General features: G+C 37.1%; 1 protein-coding gene across 1 annotated transcript in view; it reads right to left on the bottom strand.

Moving 5' to 3' along the window:
* LOC104411292 (cytosolic beta-glucosidase-like) overlaps window positions 1–16,770 on the bottom strand; it is a gene marked incomplete at its 3' end in the record, with an annotated part of 38,284 nt that extends 21,514 nt beyond the window's left edge. The window contains 1 exon segment of the mRNA XM_010021678.1: window positions 16,625–16,770. Within this exon segment, the coding sequence (XP_010019980.1) occupies window positions 16,625–16,770 (146 nt within the window).
* Between the last annotated feature and the right edge of the window lie 66 nt (window positions 16,771–16,836).

Raw genomic sequence — 16,836 nt, 5'->3', positions numbered from 1 at the left:
GGGAAAGAGGTGATTTTATATAAGACATAATTATAACTGCTTTTGAAGTGAGTTGTGATCACAATCTACTAAGAGGGTGGATAAGTATTTGACTAGAACTAGAATTTTAACACATGTAGCAAATTTATCTGCAAACAATAGCTTTTGCATTGAACAGCACCAAAAAACTTGCACTTTTTTCCATTGTGGTTTATTTCTTTCATTGTCCACCCAGCACTTTAAAATTTATCCTCTTAAAAATCATTAAAACTTCCATACAGATTCTTCTCAAACTGTATTTGAGTATATATAGTGTAGATATTCATCACTACGATAAATGAAGGGAAGTTTTTTTTAACACTGGAAATAGCCAAAAAAATTGTTTGGCTATTTGTGCCTAATTCAGGGAAATCTATGGAGTAATGCCATTACACCACTCACAGCATCTGATACCTGTAACCTGCCATGATCTCACTTATCCTACTCACTTTTTCAGGCACTATGTCTCTTTACAATTCCTTCACCACTGTGGAGTCTCTCCTAGGTGCCAGTTTCCCCTGAAGTCACAGCAACATTTAGTGAGTTAGAAGTTTGCATCTACTTATTCCAAGAGGAACCTTACCAAAATGACAGGAAATAATTCAAGTTTCCAAACGTTGGCCATCTCATAATTTCATCTGTTTCTTAATATTCTGTTTCTTTCCACACATGGCCCATACCACTGAAAAATAAGCATAGCTTGGGTAATCTGGATAACCCCATCAAATAGGAATAGACTGGTAATAAAGCATTGAAAAGAACATTTCTACATGAAGGGTTCTATGTGAGAAATTTCAAAGTGTTCAGATAAGACTGGTGCTTAAAGCTCTGTTAGAAAAAATCCAGAACCTTTCATGTTAGAAAAAGCAAACTGTTACATGACTTAAGATCACGAAGTTGGATGAAATGTAATTTTTTCTAAAACTTTCTAAGTGACCTAGAATAAAACCGATCTTTGGTCAATGATCGTATCAGAGAAATTTCAGCTATGAAGGTGAAAATTTGACAAACTCACAAATAACTGAAAAGGACAGAAAGAAAACATTAAGGGAACTATCAATGTCATTATGTTTCCCATCTACAATACCATTGCTAGTACTCTTACAACACAGTACAGACAGCAGAGTAAGGTGATCTATGGAACAACAATCTGTCATTAATAAAGAGGAAAATCATCATGAAGACGGGAGACGAGATCATGGGTCATTCAGAAGACCACCTACTGAAAAAGAAAAAAGACAAAGGGGGAAAGAAATTCTGTTTTAGTCAGCTTCAGTTTCTTACTAGACTGACCCTTGAACCACTAAGTCATCAATTTCCTAATATCCAGTTTTACTGGCCAATTTCTCAGCAGAACATGACATGATCAGTGATCTGAAAGGTTTTAGCTGGTTGTATTGATCAAATATATAAACAAAGCAAAACTGTCAGCTGCTCTGCGTTTACTGCTGATGAAGTGATATTTGAAACAATTAATGAATTAATGCTTGAACACAGAAGAAAAAAGACTAACTGATATAAAAGAGTAAAAATGTTTAGTGCTCAATTAATAATTTGCCTTATAATTGATTTTTTTAATTGTTTGACTGGCAAAACAGAGGTGTGAACTATAATTACCAGCTACCTATAATAGCTCATTTTTGGATTTCTGTTAATTATTTCTAAAGTGAAGGAAGAAGGATCACTGAGGCTGCCAAACTCTCTTTGAATTATTGGTGCTAAAAAAATAAATATCAGAAAATTCCAATTATTACAAAATGTGAAGGTTGATTACTTTTTGTAAAAAAAAAAAGCAGATGAGCAAATGCTATGAAACATTGAGGCAGGGCTGGGGCACACAAAGGAATTACGGTAAACTAATGAGCTTCCAGGTGTTGGCTGAGCTTGGGTAACTAACAATATTTGCACTCTTAGCCTCAAGCAAATCTGAACCAAATGTGTTAGATAAATCTTAAGGAAGAGCACCCTCTGGTAGCAGGACCAGCCCTAAACAAGAGCCAAGTTTGCAATGATATCACTTCACGGAGAACAACCAACCTTATTCCTTCTTTTCCTGATCTGAGAACAGGAACGATTTCAACTTTTAAAGGCAGCAATTTAATTTCCCTCTGACAGCAACAGAATGATTGAAGAAGAAGTACTACCTTGCCTTTTCAGAGGAAGTATCTATAAAACAGGGGCCACTTTCAGAAAGAGACTTGGAGTCAAATTCCATATTGGTCTCACTGGAAAATGTAATTTACGCCTTGCTTAGGCAGGTAAGATGGAAGGCAATCTAGCTGTTGGAAAATAAGGACCCGAGTTAAAGAAAATGGAAGGGGAGAGATTTAAGACAGAAAAGAACACTATTTAAAGAAATGGTGAAAGCTGAGAGATTAATTTACTGTTAGCTCCATTTTATCTCTTGCAAGTACATTTCTTAATTCTTTAAATCAAAGTTCTTCTGCTCTATGCACGTTGCCATTATTTCCCTGGAATTGAAATGTCTGTTTTGCTCAGCAAGTGCATGTTGGAAATCTTGGGCTATTAAAAGATGGTGCCAATGTTAACTATTATACAAAGGATTAAATCTTAACTAAGTAGTATTAAAAAGTGACTCTATAAACCTTTAGGTTATTGGTTCTTCCAGACTTTTCAAAGAAAATAAGACCAATATGAAGGATTAATAGTTAAGGTTATGCAAAATCCACTTAATCAGCATGGCTAATTTTAGCTTTAACTAAAGCTGCTGGCAACTATGTGCATTTTGCTTTGGGGCTTTACTTTTTAAGAGTGATGAATACATTTCTGAGGTAAATTTATCTTAACTGAGAGTCTACCTAATGCTCTTTAATTGCTGAAAAAAGTGATTTTAATAGCATTTGCATTTAGGAGAGGAAGGATGTCTTCAGCTGTGCGTCTTTAAGACCCTAATATAAGCATTTTATTTTCACATTTATATAATACACTGTTTGACTATAAAACAGATGAGCTTTATAAACAATACAGGCATCAACATGGGCATTGTTTATGAAGAAAGAGTTGTTCTCCTGACAGTACATACCCTATTCAGAAAAGAGCCTAGGAAAATTGGAGCATGCTCTGAAGATGTGAGTACAATGACTTGCCAGTCCACCTGGGGCACAAATGCTGAGGATGAGGGTCTTTCATTGACAAATGCTACCTAAGCAGGCAGATGTACAGACTGTCAGCTCAAGCACCCTAGGCATTTTAAGCCAGAAATATAAACTTGCTAACACTTACAGCTCTTTTACCCACCTCCAAAATCACAAAGGATTAGATTATTTAACATGAATTGGATTAGATATTGTTATACTCTTGGTTAAAACAAAAGTATATGAACAATACATTTCCTGCCTGATGAGAGTTTGATAGAATCTGACTGCATTTCAGACTGGTGGGGTAATGTGTGGTGAAAGCAAAGGGGTGGGTATTTGGTGAACTCAGCTTTCATAAGGTTGTGAAAATCTTGTGGGATAAGTTACTCTTTATATTCCAAAAATTAGGAGCCATAGTCATCATTCCTTATTGGATTACAAAAGGCTTTTTCTAGTGGGAAAAGTGGGTGAGCCTGGTAAAAATAGACTATTGATTCATAATGATGTTATTGCAGTTGGAGGCCCAAGTGAAATTTAGATGAGTATACCTATGTTAGCACACTGCTATTATTTATACAAACAAGGTAATGCTATGTTAAAACATATGACTAGATCCTAGCATACTAGTATAGGGTAATTTATATTCTCGTAAACTGAAGTCTCTTTAGGTACCTTCAATACTATTTTTTTTTACCTGCATCATGAATTAAAGAATTGTAATTCATGCAGTTCTGCTTAGCTGTGCCTGCTGGCATGGCCTGAGAAGGTCATCCCAACTTCTCTTGGGATTTTCACTGGTAGTGCTTTTTTAGTGAAACCTGTTCACCAGCTAGGATCATAAGAGGTGATATGCTGGACTGGATTCAGTGCATTCACCTATGTGCATATTCTGCATGTGGCAGCAATTAGCAGATGTTTCAGAAGAAGGCACTAAACCTCCAGTGAGCAAATGAATGAACTTTCACTCTAAATTAACGGTTGGAGCCGTGGGTACCAAAGCTGACAATTGCATGTAATTAAGTCTGTTCACTCTATATAAAATTAGGCAAAGTCAGTAACTGAAAAAGAAGCACTTCAAGGAAATGGGGAATCTCAACAGCAAGTAAGGAGTGATGGAATTCCAGCAGTAAATTTATGCTGTAATGAAAGTTGTGATAAGCTCTGTACACTTACAGAGGTTAGGGTTTCAGCTAACTAGTTTCAGTGGTGTTAGCACTGCTATTGTGCTAGCAATTGTACTTAATAATCTATTAAATATTCACATAAACATGTAGATGGCAAGCTAGCACTGATCTTGGTGATGCCATGGCCATACAGCCATCCACAGCTGTGTTACAGGTTGCCTCTGCTACAGCTAGTATCTGCAAGAGCTAGTTTTCTGAGGGGTTTTATTTGAGTACAGCATAGATGATTTGAGAGCCTTGCATGTTTTGGATGTATGTCTCATGAGAAGATTGAATCATGGCTATGTTAGAAATGCTTTCTTTCAGACTGCAAATAATTAGATTGACTGTACTCATTGAAAGTGAAAAAACACATATTGTACTATTTGCCTTGGCTAGGTATAATTTGTTAACACAATTCTGCCTGTTTAAAATCTTCCTATTCGTGACACCTAGTCTTACTCAGATATTGTCTTTGATCCATGGCAGGAGGGTTGGAACTAGATGATCTTAATATCCTTTCCAACCCTAACTATTCTATGATTCTATTCTATGATTCTATTCTTAGTTTAGACCACTGCATGTAGGCCACTGCATGGTCCTCTTTGCTACACCTCAGAAGAAGCTGTATCTCTTTGATTGTTGGTAGGGATTTGTGGGAGGTGTGTCTTTGAGAATAAATTATGCTAATAGTTCACTTAAAAATCTTCCAAGTTTTGAATTTTCTGTTTATCACTGTAGACTGGCACTCAGAGAATAGTAATTATGAGCAATAAGCACTTGAGGATGAAATTTCATATACAGCTTTAGTTCAAATTCCTTCACCTTCAGGGTATCACACAACTCTCATCACCTTATGCAGTTGTGGGGTTGTTTTTTGGGGTTTTTTTGCTGGAGGCATTCAGAAAGGACATATGTATAGTTGTTGTCTTGTTTTCTATTCTTACTTATGTTCATTTATGTGCAAATGCATTTCTGTGGAGTATATCTGAAAAACACATTAAAACTCCTAAGGAACCATTTATCTGTGTATACTTGTACATACATGTTTACACCAAAGCTTCTCAATTAACAACGAAAAAGAGTACCCTTCTATATCTTCTAGGAGCTATAAGATCTGACCAGACGTCCCTAAATCAGCTGATGTGGAATTTTTCTGTTATTGTTGTTTAGGATTTTTTTTAAGTAAAAGTGTTGTTATTTATGAATAAATCTGTTTAGGTATATAATATATAGTCTATTATAGCTTATAATAAATTATTTTAGTTCTAGAGTAGAAAGTTAAGTACTTAAATCTATTAAAATTTACAAGGAACTAGCTGCAATGTAAAAATTGAAACATCAGATGGGGTGTACTTTTCCCAGCAACTTTTGTAAATAGTGCCTGGCACATTACATCCCCAGAAATAGGCACTGGTGCAGGTGGGCTTCTAAGTGGCAGAATATTCAAAAATTGTGGTAGCCTCTGAATTGGAAGCTGAAGTTTTACAGAGCCCTTGCTGCCTGGTAAGACTAATTTAACATATCTCATGTCTTCTGTTTTGACATTGCAGCATCAAGTCTAGCCATGTGGATCTCCAGTAACAGCAACTCCGCAGTCACTCCTGTTTGCTGTCTAATCTGTTCATCATAAACAAAATTTCTCCATTGTAATTTGCCTCTATTTTCTATATTGTTCTCAGCAAGCAGTATTGGCAATCTAATATATATTTGTTTTTGTAGGTTATTAAATGTTGCCATCATTCTTTTCTATGAAGTGAATGCTCCTGCCTAGAAACTCAGTTACAAGGGGAAAAACCCTAAACCAGTCATTTTTATTGCATTTTTTTTCACTTTTAAATTTATCTTACAATAATACTGTGATTGTATTAGTATGCACATTTGAGGTAGCATTCATTATGGAGAACAGAACTACTTTATTCTTTGCATCTTTACATGTGACACTTGCCCTGAAAAAAATCAATGCCATATTTTTCTGTTATTTTAAATATAAGCTCCCAATTTTGTAACCCAAATCTATCTAATGATATTTTATCCTTGCTCTTTTTAAAATGAACTATTCATATCATGTGGTATTTGACTGAAATTAGAAGGTACACTGCCCATGAGTGCAAAGCCCCCCCTGGGGAAGTCAGAAGTAATCTTGCATTTATTTCAACTTTGATGCAATCTGGTCTATATTAAGGGTGTAGAAATGACTGTGGCAAAGTTTTACTGACGAGGATGTCATTTGTCACCTATATCTTACTGTTCTCTTCATTATACTTTGAAATAAAAACTACAGCAGACTGTACAGGCAGACAAAATCAACTGTAAACAGTTGAAACAATGGTATTTGCTTTTTTCTTGTGTAAAACCCTTTGTTAATTGCATCTGCTTATTCTCTGTGCTCTGCATCTCAACCCTTTTTACAACTGATGTCTCTGTTCAATACTGTATTTTTATTCTAATATCTAAAATACTTTTCTTGGTGTTTTGTTGTCAGATTTGATTAACTTACTCTCTGTCCAAGAGTCTACTGCTCTTCTTACTTGGGAAGAAGAATCTGCAAAACTAATCTGGTAATCTTCCTTTAAGACTTCTAAAAAATGTTCCTTTCCTCTAGTACCTATGACAAACCCTGACAACAACGAGACAGCTGATGTTCTTTCTACAATTGCTGATTATAAGTCTTACCCTCTCAATTGATATCTTGGCCTCTCATGTCTCTATCACCTGATTTCTCTTGTCACATCAGCTTTTGGGACAAGTTTTTGTTCTGTATTCTTAAAATCCAAAATATTCTCTTAGGTGCCAAAACACATAGATGCCATAACTGCCAATAGCATGCCTACTTGCTGTGATAAAAACAAATATATAATCATAAGAATTTTTATTACCTTTTATAAAGAAAACAGAGCAAAAGTTCCCAGAGACACATGACGCTTCTAGACATCTTTTCTCACTCAGTCACAACAAAAAGGCATAAACATTTCATGAATCGTGTGATTTTTATAGACGAATGGACAGAAATATCAGTCAACAGAAGCAATGTCAATAAATAAATTTGAAATAATCCTGCAGTAATCAAAGCTCTATTTAGATAGGCTTTGGAGTATTTAATACATCTAAATAAAGAAACTCAGCTGTGCACCAGAAAAACAGTGCTGATGTAAGCTATTCTGGTGCTGGCGTAGAACCAAAATGGCTGTCATTTTTGCTGTTCTGCTCAGTTTCTTTATTTAGGTATTTCTTTCACTTAATGCGGTTTTATGGGGGGGGTTATCTTAAAAAAAAAACTAACAAAACCCCCTGTTTAAATCAAGCTGTGTAAGATGTTTGATCATCTAAAACGTTTCTGATCTCCTCCCAGCAACCAGCTCAAGTGTTCACAAAGTTTCTCAGTGTTTGATTTATTTACCTGTGTATTAATTTTACGTTGGTTCCATTTAATCCCACTTTATTTAGCTTCTTTCTCAGAATGCTATGTGCAACCAGTATCAGTGTCTTACTAATATTAAGAAATTCTATGTGTACCACTTTTGCTTTATGCATTCATTATTTCATCGAAGAAACCAATTAGGTTGGTTTCACTTGATTTGTGCTTTTTACAAATGTGTTACCAATTTATCACTGCGTTTTCTTCAAGCTGTTTACATACTGATTGCTCTTGCTTTACTAATTGTTCTAGTTATTTGTCAGGTATTGAAGTTAAATTTAGTGGCCTATAATTCTTCTTCATCTTTCCTCAACAATCACTTATTCTCTTATTTTAAACTGTAATTTAATTTATGCTCCCCTTGGTTTCTAGATGCAAAGAAATGGAGATGGATATTCAACTCAGCAGTAAACAGTAACACTTAACTAATAAAATCTAGAATCTAGTTCAGTCTACAAATGCCTTTAGTGAGCAAAGGAGAAAGTTCTGCTTAAACTGGACTTGAGAAGTGGCTTCCATCTTTGGCTTACAAGACTGTACCCTCTCTTTTGCTTGTACTTCCCTGTTTTCCATAAGTGTGTATTTCTTCACGGTGAGAGGGAGAGTAAAGTAAAATGTTGGCACTGTTGTTTGCTTGGTATTTTTGGATCATGAATCAGCTGAGATTAAAGATAACTGCTCCAGCCAATTTAGAGCTAGGGCCACAACAGTGCTAAGGCAGTACCACAAGAAATAGATGGCAAGAGCCAGAAATGATGTAATCTCTGTCTTTATATGAGGAACAAAAATCAAGTCCTATCAAGACAAAGAAAATGGACACTATTTGAAAAGTGCAGAGGAACATATAATAGCTGAGAACCAACACACAGAGACATTTTTTCTTAAATCTCATCAAAGTTTTGGATCTTGGCCTTAAATTCAATGGTCAGCCAGGAAAAGCTAAACAATGCAAAGAGTAGTAAATCTGTCTATATTATTTCTTTAGCTAACACAATTTAACTCTTTTTAAACACTCCCTCTTTTCTCAGACTGCACAAGATTATGAGGCTTGCACTCTCCCATGGCAGTGACTGCCATCAGCTCCTTCAACATTCAACTTCCGTGGAAGAGAGAGCAATGAATGATCAAGACCCTAGAAAATGCTGTGGAAAAGTCCTCACCAACACTCTTTTCTCTCTGAAGCAAATGCAGACTCAAACTAATAAGATTCTACACAACAAATGTGAAGCTAGCCAGAGAGGCTCAATGCTAGCCTGCACTTCAGGAATGTGCTTTTTAAAGCAATCCTTTGACTGCTCACCATATGCAGCATACCATGCCAGTCTCCATTCTGTTCTGTGACTTGCCTGCTAGGGACAGGTAGTTGATGCATTCGGCATGCAGTGCTACAGAGTGGGAGAAAAACTAGAACATGGCATTGTAAACTTATGAGAACACAGCCCAGCTGCAAGATGCTGCAAAATAGAAATTACTGGACAAACTCAACAGGTCTGCACAAAAGCAAACACAGTTGAAAACTACATATTTAATATTTGGAAGTCATGTGTCTTGTAAAAATAACATGTTTGATTTTGTCTCTTTGCTGTGGTCATGACATGGTGTCATACAACATCTATAAAGGATACTTTCTTTTTCTAGTGATCAATTAGCTTGTGGCTGAGACTCCAGGGAGAGTCTGCTAAGCATCATCTCTCTTACTCAGAGATGTTCAATTAGTTTGTCTTGTAAAGCTGAATGAATTCCAGAGAATGAAAGCCCTATCACTGTTGTGCCAGTATTCAAAGCATAACAACCTGTGAACTTTAAATATGGAAAAGTATAGCAGAATGCAACACAGGATTGAATTGATAGTATTTTTTAGACTACATGACTCAATGCCAGTTTCTTCTGGCATTAATTTTGAGGAGTCTCGTCCCTTTCTCCAATGAAACATCTCAGTTCTTAAATCAAAACACTCAGATGCCAGTTATTGCTCATGACTTTGCAGTCTTCATCAAATTCTAGACTCCAAAGTCTAAATCCAGCACTATTGCAGCTTCTCATGTTTGTTATGCACAGGACTGCAATCATACAATCACTTCTAGATCAATTCTGTGGTGATCCTGATTCATTTAAAGAAGAAAATTATTTCCAAAATTTCCAGTCTTGCATCCCTTCTTGAGAGTTGGCCATTTTGTAAACTCAAAATATGCAAATCCCACAAATTTTGACTCACTGATTTTAATGAACTGCTGAATGTCAGGTCCTTCAGTCAACAGGGATTACTTTTCCTAAACAAATATGTGATATTTTATTATCTCCTGGTAATGCTAATTACACTGGAAGAAAATGGGAGAGAATCTTTAATATCACTGTTAGAGAAGCCTGGCAGAATGTGATTCACAGATATTCAGAGCACCTAGTAAGTACATGCTAAATGAAACAAATTTACTCTGTCTTTAACACTAATTTTAGCAGAAAATATGAAACAAAGATCAGATCTGCTGGGAAAATTGGTAACCTTTTAAATTAATGTTCCCTCAGCCACAATTAATTTAGATTTAATAGGACAGTTAATGTATGTTATTTGAATACTGATTATTAAACATTCACCAAGGATTAAAAGTTATGCAACAGATTCATAACTGTGAAATTGATATGGACCTATTGCACAGTCATAATACTCTGCAAATATGTTTTAGTATGTAGTTGCTATTTGTTTAATATATAATAACTGTTTAATGAAGTCTAAATTAAATACTTAAATTTTAAGTTGAAAAAATGTCTGGGAAGTATGGAACACAATGTAGAGTATGTTTACCATGCTGCATTTATCAACATAAAATCACATTGTTTTGAAAGCTGCCAAAAAAGTGAGTATTCTGTGGGGTCTGCCTGAAGAAAAAGTTTTCTCTGGATAGTTTCATTGCTGAAACTCCCATGAAACTGCCTAGATGTCAGGATGATTAAGTACTCAAAGCAAGACCCAGAAATTCTGCTGATGTTGACATCAAAATGCATTGTTTTCCCTATTTCCTTCTGCCTTGAGAAGTAAACCTATAATGATGTTTTAATTGCTATTTATTATCGTGTTTCCTATTGCTTCAATTTTTTATGGCTTGTGGCTGCTTACCAGAACTAAAAGTAATCCTTTGGATAAAATGGACCGGGAGAAAAGACCAGTATGAATCTCAATGCAGATTGTTTAGACCATGTTTTTATTCAGTAATTTAGGGTGCCACAAAGATCTCTTTTCTAATGACAGGAATGCTAGGAATGCTAGCTCTGCAACCAGACAGGCATGCTGTAACCTACTGCTGTGGCTCCACCTGCTGAAAGGTACAGGTTTGAGTTCAGAAGGAGTACCACGGTAAGACACAACAACATATTTTAAGTGTCAGATTTTTTTTTTTTTTTTTTTTTTTTGCATCTCTGCATGGTACTAGCCATGCCATATGTCTTTATGCCATACAGGGTGTAGGTGCATCTTGGTTACTTGACAGCAAAGACCTCAGCCTCTGCCTCAAGGGCAACGTGTTACTTATTGTCATCAATGTGTCTGTAACTCCTGCTACATTGGCTGCAGGTACACCTCTGAGCCCAGATGTGCTTCCTATCGTCCTCCCCTTTTGCTTTTCTGACTATCACCCAGCCCTGTCTCAATCCTGTAGGATATTTTCTGAGCTACAGTCCCCTGTCAGTGTAGGATGCAGCTGCTGTTTGCCTCTAGCCTTTGTTATTTTCTTTAACTATCACATTAGCCTTTTCCCTTCTGGTTTTCCTTCTGAATTTTCTGCCTGAGTTCGGGGTACTGTGCAGGGAAGAGAAAGAGAATCTCTTGCTTCAGGCACCATTACACAGCCAATAAAATTGGGACTTTTCTACAGCTAATGTTCTGTAAAATCTAAGGTGATAAGATTTGGGAGTGAAGGAAATTCTTCAAAGTATTCATGTTAAGGAAGTTTAACTTCTGAACCATTTGAATTGCTTAACCATCAGACAGCTTTGTCTTTCATATGCATTGTTCACACAACAGTACAAATCCCCATCCATCTAGCTAGACATAATCACTACCATCTTGGAACACCATTGCCTTCTTTTCAGCCATAAGCACTGATTTGTTACTATTGAAGTAGTTCAGCTTTTGTTTTCCCTACTAATTTTTCCCACAACTCTGTGTGTTTGGATCCTACTTACATTATAAAATTAATATACTAAAGTTTTTAAGAAAGTATAAGAAGGAGTAGAAAGAAAACTATTTTATTTTTATTAGTAGATTACTGCTTGTAAGCCTGTAAGCTTATTAATGATGCGTAATGTGCCTAACTAACGACAATCTTTTAAAAAAGGGCTGAATTGACAGTTACACATCTTAGCAAAATTTTTAATACAAGGTTGTATGAAAACTCTCTCTTTCTCTTCCATGTAAATATATATTTCTATAGCTCTATCTTTATTTCCTTGAAAATTCACATCAGATTTATAAAAAGCCAGGAGAATGCAAAATTATATGAAACAATTATTTGGAGGCCAAACACTAAAAAAGTGGTGATGGAACTGCATGTCAAAAAGAAACGTTGCACAACACATTTTACGTATTTTTGAGCTGTGTACACTGCTTCCTAAAATTTAGCAATGGGACTGTATTTCAAAGTCAGTATTCCATCTAAAATTATCAGCTGGAACGCCAGAAAAGGAGCGAGATCCCTCTATGAATCTGCTGAAGCCACACCACAGGGTTTTTTTCTTCCTTCACTCAAGGCAAAGAAAATAATGAAAATCAAGCATGAAAATCTTCAGGGCCTGACTGTTCTTTCTGCAGAAGTGCATCTGGCGATATTGCAAGTTTTAATACGTAAAATTTCAGGGTCTAATGCTGGCTTAATTTGGGATTTATTGATAACCAAACCCAGACACTTCTAAACAAACAGCTTTGACAGCATTCTCCTTTAAAGCATTTCCAAAAAGTTTTCTGTAACTATACAAACTAAACCAACTAATGTTTGGTATTCTGCCAAAGCATTCTTGAAATATGTCTACTTAAAGGAACAACCAGGTAATGAGAAATAGTGTTTCTCTCCAGTCTCCCAACTGACTCTAAAAACTGTATTTTCCCCAGTTATACTACTGACACTGAAGATCTCTGACACTTGACTGCAGTCGACTGGGAGAGGGGCTTGCAGAGAACATCTCTGTGTCTGAGAACAAATGGAGGATGTCCACCATGACAAACAGCAGCCAAGCATCTGGGAATACCTCTGTTTGTCACAACCAACAGCAGAGCTTGGGGTAACTCAGTGAACTCTCTGATAGAGGCAGGGATACAATACTACGACCTGTAGCTAGGTAAGAAGTAGTTGTAGAAAGATGCCTCTGTGACTGCTTGGATTTATTGGTTACCAACAGGATGCCAGCATATGCCAGCAGTTATTATCACCTCCCTGTACTTGGAATAGCAGATAACCACAGTACTGCAGACATAACTGAGGGCAACCAAATGCTTTGTCTTCCTTGACAATTGCTGTAGCAAACAAAACATAACTGATGATGTCCCAATCCATGACATGTAGTAGGTAGAAGACTGTGACAGTGAGAAAAAAAACAGAGAACATCTAAAGGCACTGGCAGCTTGAGAGTCCCTTGAGAGAATTAGGGAGCAACCATTTCAGTGAAGGTGATGATAGCCCATAAAAATGTGCAGGGATGTGAAACCTGAACTGATAAAAGCAAAGGACAAGAGTAAGCAAAGAATCAGAATGAAAGATAGACAAAAATCACTTAAAAGCTCCTATTTATCTCTCTGACCTGAGGACAAATGATGGATTTGAAGTGCTGCCAACGCTACCTTTGTTTACACATAAACACTGATAAGATTTTTTTTTGCTTTCCCCTCTTTCCCACACCCTTTTTCTTAGTATCTTAGATACAAGAATTTAGTATTTAGTAGATGAAGGAGAGGAAAAAAATAATTTTCAACATTTGAGTGTATTATTGACAGATTTTATGAAGGAAAGGGAAACAACAGACAAGGACAAAGTATGCTTGTTTGCAATCTAGAAGCAAAGCACATTCAAAAAAGTTCAAACTACATGCCTCACCTCCTGTAAAGCATTACTAGCACCAATAACATTATGAACACTGATGGAAAATGAGGGGGATTGGAAGTAAGTCTGGGATTTTTTTCAATATAGAATAAGAAGCAAGAATTGCAGGAGGAAATAATATTAATGCAGCTATGTCCAGTAAGTTTTAGGAACAGCTTGCTTCTGCTTTTGCGATATCAGCTACTATAATAAAAGATACTGCCTCCCTCTACAATCCTTATCTTTCTTGAAGTTACACAGGATGGCTTACTTTGCCACTCAGGTACGAGGTTCCATTCCCTTCCCTACTGCCTTCACCTCCCTCCAGCTCTGGCATTCTTTAACCCTTCAACTCAGTAACCTGTCAGGAAACTAAACTAAAGAAAAAAGGTTAGCCTAGTTGTCAAGTTGAACCGGTTTACTGAACAGATGACTACCACAGATGGAGCAAGAGCAAGGACACAATCTAAAGGCAGAGGGTTTGTTGGAAAGCTAGGAGAAGCAGGACATTCTGGTGTTTGAGCAAACATACATTGTAACTTTGTGCTTATACACACAGACCACTACAACTACAATAAAGGTAGTGATCTAATAAACTTGACAAAGGTATATGGCAGTTCAAAAAAAAAAACCCACATGAAATTCGTTAAGTGACTGCTGTGTGGGACATATGTTTTGGATTAAGAGCTTTCCTGAGTCAACGTAAGAAAATACATTTTCAAATCTTTGGCACAAAATGGAAGTTGCAGTAATTTGCATGAAAGAAGAAAGATGAAGGTAAAAACATGAGCCTTCAAAAAAAGCCTTTTGCTCGAAGCCTTCAAGCTTTTTGAAAACAGGTGAGGAAAAATATGCCCTGAAATTAAATTCACTGTGGAAGCAGACAAACTAAGATAATATAAAATAACAGAAAACAACACTTCAAGGTTTCCATAGGAGCTGTTTAAACAGAGGCATCATTTAAAATTGCAGGATGGTTGCAACTGTGACCCACAGTTAGAGATCTGTGTGAGGGTGTCTCAATGGAGTGGAAAGAACACAGCAGATAGTTCAGAAACACCAAAGGCAAGTAACACATTTGAAAGTATCTAGACATGACATTAAGATGAAAAGCAGTGGCAAGAAATTTGTCTTGCCATGATTATGGGAAAATCAAGAGTTAAGCTGGTCTATGATCACAGTCACCAGAAGCAACAGTTCATGACTTCCACCATCATCTTTAGATGATGTGACCATGTGGATCATCTCACTGATACAACTGGACACTAATGGGATCACAACATATACATTGCCACAAATAGGAGAGAAGCAAGTAGCTTCAGAAAAACTTTGGAATGTTTCCACAAGTAGCACTGAAATGCAATCTTGATTAGCTATGCTGAAGAGCTGAAGCCGTGGTTATGCCAAGCCAAAATTCTGGTGGGATCAATGGTTAAACTGGCACCAGCTCCACTGCCAGGCGAGGCAGCTGTATGCCCTATCTCCATGTTGACCCCTAACCCAGCACAGATGTTTTATGTAGCTGTGCACTGACCTGGGTCATGTTACTGATGTAGCTGAAGGTTATGGGAAGAAAGTAGCAAAAGGGAAAAACTGTTCAACCCAGCACAAATTCTGAGGCAATAATTAGGCTCTGGTTTGATATTGTCATTCCAGCTTTAACACTCCTGATGCCAGATCAAAAATGATGAGGCTCCATGATACAAAGCACTGACCCAATACAAATTCACTATGCAGCTTGAATTTGTTTAAAACAAAGCCCCAAATGGAAGAATTAGCTGGTGAACTTATGCTAATTAGATCTCTCTTTTGCAGTTGGCACAACAGCAGCGTAGGAGCACAAAGGAATTGTCAACTTTGTATTTTGTGTCCTGACCTAATTTAATTCAAGTGTAGTAGCAGCCTTGCATCTCACTCAGATCAGTTTGGTCCTGCTGAGTAACTCAGTGGCGTGCAAACCTAATATTAGACTTCAAGGATCTGTGCCCTCTGCATTCTGGTCTACAATTTCATAATGTGGGACAGATTCCATCCTCATTTATAAGAGGCCATATAATCGAGGAGAGAAAACATGATAGTGGGTAAAGGGTATCTACAACATGCCCTGGTAATTGTAAAGTTATTACTCTAACCTTGTTCCACTTGCCCCAGTCCGCAATTCCTGTTGCTTGCCAGCATCTTTCATTAGGTTACATTTAAAACTGGGTCACAGCCTGAGTGTTCAATATTATTCAAGGACACTTTAGGTTAATGACTTCGTAAGACTAGTTTTGGCAGCTGTTATTGCCAATGCATAAAATGGCATTGCTGTGTAATAACAGGTATTTTGCAGAATGGTATTTGCCAGTGCTCTTCTGTAAGAATGGGGCATTGCAAGCTCTTGATTAGGGACCAGAACTTCCTATGGGTTCTGCAAAGTCTTGCCTAAAGTTTTAAAGTAGGTACTGCTAGTTCTTGTAATTTGACTGTGAGTCAGATAACAGTTACTTTATTATCCTCACACCTATCAGAGGCAAAGAACGTATTGAGAATTTCAGCTGTCATTGGCACAAAGGCATTTGCGCCTGGCTGTCCCGGCTGCAGAGAAACGTGAGAACACGATTTAACTACACTTAGAAAAGCAGTCCCAAGCGTGACATGAAAAGGCACATTGTAGGAAGGGTGGTTTTTTGTTTGTGGGTTTTTGTTTTTTTTTTTTTTACATTTCGGATTGATTTTTTTCCATCCTTTGGCTCTTTGGCTGCCAAGCAAGAATAACACGTTACCTCATTTTACAGGGATTATTTGAGGACAAACGTCTTACAAGCACAAGATACTTTGTGTTAAGAGTACTGAAAGTCATTCAGCCCCTAAGCAGGGGATTACCCTTTCTCCATGAAAGCATGAACGGCAAGAGTTCCTCCAGTAAGTCCAAGACCAAGAGGCAAGGCATGGAAGTGAAAACAAACTGCTCCACCCCGTTCCTGCGAGGGAACAGGGCCAAAGAAGCAGGGCCGAAAGACACCGGCCATCGGGGTACAGGCAACCCTCGGGCACGGAGCTCCTGCCCGAGGAGGCCAGGGCAGGAAGGCCCCAAA

The sequence above is a fragment of the Nestor notabilis genome, unplaced genomic scaffold (assembly GCF_000696875.1).
Source record: "Nestor notabilis isolate BGI_N333 unplaced genomic scaffold, ASM69687v1 scaffold309, whole genome shotgun sequence".
NCBI lineage: Eukaryota > Metazoa > Chordata > Aves > Psittaciformes > Psittacidae > Nestor > Nestor notabilis.
The sequence above is the reverse complement of the archived record's forward strand: the minus strand, read 5'-3'. Positions and strand labels throughout refer to the sequence as shown.